General features: G+C 44.0%; 1 protein-coding gene across 1 annotated transcript; it reads right to left on the bottom strand.

The window, feature by feature from the left end:
- Nucleotides 1-1,677: 1,677 nt before the first annotated feature.
- On the bottom strand, nucleotides 1,678-4,300 carry LOC136962093 (1-acylglycerol-3-phosphate O-acyltransferase ABHD5-like). The gene is made up of 7 exons (XM_067255726.1): nucleotides 4,260-4,300; nucleotides 3,687-3,772; nucleotides 3,119-3,533; nucleotides 2,851-3,005; nucleotides 2,647-2,758; nucleotides 2,190-2,370; nucleotides 1,678-1,967 (listed from the first exon to the last, which is right to left on the bottom strand). Exons 1-7 carry the CDS (start codon nucleotides 4,298-4,300, stop codon nucleotides 1,878-1,880), a joined length of 1,080 nt encoding a protein of 359 aa, XP_067111827.1. The 3' UTR covers nucleotides 1,678-1,877.
- Nucleotides 4,301-5,859: the final 1,559 nt, after the last annotated feature.

Here is a 5,859-nt window from a genome sequence, read left to right as displayed (position 1 = left end):
TCTGTGTATGGTGTCTGTGTATGGTGTCTGTGTATGGTGTCTGTGTATGGTGTCTGTGTATGGTGTCTGTGTATGGTGGCTGTGTATGGTGTCTGTGTATGGTGTCTGTGTATGGTGTCTGTGTATGGTGGCTGTGTATGGTGTCTGTGTATGGTGTCTGTGTATGGTGTCTGTGTATGGTGTCTGTGTATGGTGTCTGTGTATGGTGTCTGTGTATGGTGTCCATCCTTAAGTAAATAAACAACCCATGATTCCCCTGTCAGGACATACATGCATCACTTCCTATATTTTTGCTGGTTCCAAAGAAGTCTTTGGTCTCCGTGGCTACCCTGTTGCCAGGAAACAGCTTCGGGGGCGAGGGTTGGGAGGAGGACTTGGCAAAGATGTCACTGCTAAAAACAAGGTGACAGATAAGAAGTGTTTGTGAAGTGGCACTTTTAAATACCAGGTGCTGAGCAGACATGGATCCACAGAACTTAAACTACTCTCCCTCTCACTGGAAGAGAGAGCACAAGCCGTCTTCGGTGGCCTCCAGACCTCAAACGTACCAAGCAAACTTTAAAACGTAAAAGTAACAGAATGTCAGGCTGTGCAGAAGATGCAGATGATGCAGTCTTTCTGCCCTAGGTGGAGCTCATTCTTAAGATGCCTTTGATGACGACTATTCAAAGTGGTTGGAAAAAGCTATTCTTCGTGTTATTAACACATTCCCACTGCTCTCATGGCCTGTCAGGTAGCACCTACTGAGGTTTCGATAGAAGAAAACTTCACTTCACTCTTATGCTTTTCTATCTAAAAGCATAAGACTGTACTCCAGTGTCTGAAACTGAAGTTTGTGATCCCCAGATTGGGGCTGGGGGGTGGGGTGCATCGAGGGAAGTGGAGGGGTTGGCGGGGTTGCAGGAGATAAGGACAGAAGTATTTTGAAAGAGGATGTCACTATTAAATAAAACTCCCACGCGCGAACACACATGAACTGACCTTTGACCCCTATTCTGTCATGGTGCTGTAGCTGAGAGTTCACACAGACTGCAGGGTGTTCCACTGCATCACTGCCCTAGTCTCCTAAGTAGATGCACAAGTGTGTGTATGTGTGTCACTTCCCATAGCAGCCAGACATGATGTGATGACACTATCGCCCTCTGCTGGTCTTGTTTGTCAGAAGTTTACTCAAGAGTAAACAAAAAAGTGTTTTGGAAAAGGAAAACAACTAAATTTCAAAACTCATTGAAGGTGAAAGGTAAAACCAACATGATAGCTTTTGGTCTAGTTAGACAGAGTCCCATATTCCCCTTTGGGACAAACTACTACTCCTTTAAACATCTGGCAGAAACTTGCTCAATTATTTCTGAGAACATTCTGTTCCATTTTAGAAGTTATGTTATCAGGATCTTTAGGGCACACTGACCTGTATACAGCAAAGCCTGCTAATGAACAAGCAAAACCTAAAACTGCAGGGAACATCCTGTACTGTATGTTTATTTACAACTGTTATTTACATCCCATTTGACACACCTGTACCGGACCATCCTTTGACAACAACTGTACATGTTACTACAAGTTCTTTTTATCCCTACTAATTTCGCAAATTCTTCAAAAGAAAGATTAAATAATATTAGCATGACTCACTGAGTATAGTGTGGAGACACATAAGACTTTTGTGAAGGACACAATTAATTTGCATAACTGCCATCTTTACTGCCCTCATCATCCTCATGATGGAATCACAGATAGTCAACTCTGTACTCGGTCTGTACATGTGTGTGAGTTAAATGCTGTCAGTGGTGGTGGTCATCTGGGTCCTTCTTCTTCCTGATTCCTTCCGTCTTGACCCCCCGCCTCTCTTCCTGCTAGTCTCTCTCATCCAGTTCCTTCCTCTAATCCATGTCTGCTAGGATCTTGAGGAGGGTCTGGTTAAAGTCACCTGGCTGATCCGCGAAGACATAGTGACCTGCTCCCCTAATCACCTGGGAGATAGAGAGAGAGAGATAGAGAGAGAGAGAGAGAGAGAGAGAGAGAGAGAGAGAGAGAGAGAAATGAGGTAAAAGTGTGAGAGAAGGCAAGTGAGAAAAATAAAGACAGAAAGAAATGAGTGAGAGCAAAATAAAAACAAGATGGAGAGAAAGTGAATTTCTAAATCTATTACTCCTCGCTGACACAACTGCTATCTATTGGCAGATAATTCTCACATAGATTTCCACATCTGGCCTGGTTTTCCGGATGGTGTATCCGGAGTTACTGTCGATGCTGGAGCGGGATCCATAGATGAAGGACATGGGAATGTCAGCTCTGATATGTCCGATTCTCTCCAGCATGGGTCTCTTGGCCCAACCATAAGGAATGGTCATATTTCTAAATCCAGTCTCTCCACTGCAGAGTGGAGGAGAAGCTTAGCACTCTGTGTGTGTAGGGAGTTTGAGTGTGTCTGTGTACTTGTGTGTAGGGAGTTTAATTGTGTGTGTGTGTGTGTGTGTGTACATGTGTGTAGGGTGAAAAGATTATTCCTTGACTCTGACGGCACTTCTGATCCTTGATCATCTCCATTTTCCTTTTATATTCACTATGTGTACGTCGTTGTGGATAACAGCATCTGCTAAATTAATAAAATGTACAAATGTAAACGTATGTGTGTGTGTGTGTACAAACCTAGGAGTCTGTACATTCAGATGATAGATGTAGTCAGACACAGTGTTGTCATCAAACATGGACAAATACTTCTGTTTAAAATCCGATCTGATCATCTGGACAAGCGATGGCCCTAGAGGAGAATAAATAAACCAAATCAGCACCTTAAAAAAAACCCCAGTTTGGTCCTGTTAGAGAGGTACTGGGTGTCGGGCGCTGGCTAACCCAGTGGTCCAGCCAGTCGGAGGCCAGCCAGGGGGTTGAAGGGGCTCCACACGGCCCCCATGGCTCTGATCCACACCGGGATGCTGCTCTCGTGATCGGTCTTCTCTGGACGGGGGGGGAAACCCCACGGCTCCACCAAGATCAGGTGCTTCACCCTGCATAAACACACAAACACACAGAGACACACACATTATGACAACCTTTCTTATCTACGGTATATACCCACACGCACAAACACCTTTTCTCTCTCTCTCTCAGGCTCCGCTACCTGTGTGGGTATGCCAGTGTGTAGGCTGCAGATAGGTATCCCCCCAGGTTGTGTCCCAGCAACACAATCTGCTCCAGAGCCACCTTCTCCCTCCACTCCTCCAGGGAGGCCACAAACCGCTCCTCCACCTGCTGGGGGTCATTGCCAAACTGGGGCCGGCTACTCCGGCCGAAGCCCAGAAGATCCACGGCATAGACAGCTCCGAAGTCTGAGAGAGCATCCAGGTTATGGACCCATAGCGCCAAGCCACCCCCAAAACCATGGAGTAGGACCAGGGGAGGCTTGGGCCGAGGCTGGGCTTGGTGTTTGGGCTGGGCCCGGTGTAGAGATTGCTGTTGAGAGGTAAAGGCTAAGGTCCAAAGGTAGTTTCCATCTGATATACGCACATGCTGCCTGGAAAATGGGTTTCTTACACCTGATTATAGAGGGAGATGGTGGAGGATGGTTCAAGGGGAGAAAGATGGAGGGAGAAAGAGAGAGATGGAGGAAGGATGAAAGATATGAGAAAGATGTGACTGGGTGCACACATTAGAGGAGAGTAGGGGATACTGTACTCAATCTTTCTTACACATAAGCATTTTTTCTTCTGCATCCTTGAGCTTTGAGACGGAGGTGGGACACCAAGAAGGAAGCCAACTAGAAATCCACCATGAACTGCAAACACACACACACACACACATACATACACACAAACACATTGCGTGTTTGTGTGTTTACATTGCGTAAACTGTTCTTTTGAGAAAACTCATAAACCTCATGACTCACTGAACTTTGACCTATAATCAGACCGTTTATCTTTGCTAATACGCCTGTCAAATAGCTTACGATGTTTTGAAGGAATTCGTTCTTTCACCACCACAAAATATTTAAAGGCTTTATTATTTTCACACTTCAATTATGGTCAAATGGATAACTGAATCTACAAATTAAGACAAAGGCGTATGATTGTATATTTAGTGCAAGGTGACATCAAGATGACCGTTTAGCGTAGTAAACGACAGCAAGAATACACGTTGAAAGTTGCCCGGGATATATAAACTTGTAGCCTACGTTAAACACTTGATTAAAAAGGTGTTGGCATATCAAAACAGGTGTCAGTGTCTATGTAATGCCTCACAGAAAGTGGTTAATATGCACTTACCTCGGCTCCGTGGGTTGCACTTCCTCCGCCATCCTCCGCATAGTGAACAGTGACGGCTCCTCTCCCTTGACTCCATCTGATCATCTCTACATCACAGTGATGGTAATGACAAGTCGGAGTTGAGTAACGCCAACTTGAAATTTAGTAACGCATGTTCTTATCGGTCTATTAACAACATAACTGCGGCTATAAAGGAACAATTTCACTTTAAAACAGGGAAGTTGAGGATGCCACGATGACATCGTAAACAGCATGATTAGTTTGACCTTTCACCACCTGTAGTCTTGTGGGCTGCATTGTTTGAATATTCTCTTGATTCTCTTGTTGTAAATGTGAACTTTGTGACAGTGCTTGGATACTGGTCTGCGTTTAAATGGAGAATAACCTACTAATGAGGCAAAGTAAATCCAGGAATGCGTGTGTGTGTGTGTCTGTGGCTCGATTATCTCGATAACTGAGCATTGTATGAAGTTGAAATGTGGCAGGTGTATTGGTCAAGAACCAAGGACGTGAAGTGGTGCTTGTGAAGTGGTTTAGGCATGCTTTACGACAAATAAATATAAATGTGTTCCAGCTGTCCTAGGCCAGCTGTGTTCCAAGCTTTCGTCACCTAGCTAGTGTTCGGCTCACAGACATTGTACTAGCTATGAAAACAACGAGACTAGAAAGAAGTTATTGCATATGGAACGGACAAGAAACTAACTATGCAACCGTCTCTGGCAACAGTTGGACCAGAGAATCATGGATAGATAGGTAGGATCCTGCAGGCCTACTATCCTAAACTGTTGTGATAAAAACCATATATCAGGGTTATATTCACCTTTCGCTTTAAATCATGGGTTGTGTTTATATCCATTCCCCACATCGTTAGCTACCTCTGGCTTAAATTTCAGCAGTAAACGTTTGCTAGCTTGCTGACAAATTGCTGGCTGCACTAAACGATGGAGCATGGATCACCCACACGTGTACAGAGTCATGTTTCTCTATGGCCACAAGGTGGCACACTTGTGTTGAGAACCAATTTGTCAATTGTATTGTCGAATGCCAAATAATCTGCTGGGGAATGTAGACTTTAGTCTATATCTGAAAATATATTTTGTGGAATGCGTAAAATTGGTCTATTATCTAAAAATCTCTACTGTGCAATGTAGACTTCTTGTTTATCAAATAATCTTCTATGTGGAATGTAGCATACTATATATCCAAGTGATTGATGTGATGGTTCCAGTGAATGCTGAGTTGTTGGTCTTTTCCATTAACTTAATGACAAAACAAATTCTGTGTTAACTGGAAGCGTGCTCTAGGTATAATGATGCCATCAGTACTGGCAATATAAACGTAAAACACAGTTTTATCTCTGGTTGGCACTCTCATCCCTGGATGCCATAAGGTTGTTCTAGTGCTAATATCTGGGAGATTGATCAATTTATCAGACTGACTGGAAGTATACACACACATTCTCTCTCTTTTTCTAGCTGCCTCTTTATATGAACTCTCTTTCTCTCTCTCTTCCACACACAGACACACACACACAATCTCACACACAATTTCCCTCTGACTCCCTCTAATGCCACCCACACTTAGTGGCTCTCAGACTCTG

The sequence above is a fragment of the Osmerus mordax genome, chromosome 18 (assembly GCF_038355195.1).
Source record: "Osmerus mordax isolate fOsmMor3 chromosome 18, fOsmMor3.pri, whole genome shotgun sequence".
Classification (NCBI taxonomy): domain Eukaryota; kingdom Metazoa; phylum Chordata; class Actinopteri; order Osmeriformes; family Osmeridae; genus Osmerus; species Osmerus mordax.
The sequence above is the reverse complement of the archived record's forward strand: the minus strand, read 5'-3'. Positions and strand labels throughout refer to the sequence as shown.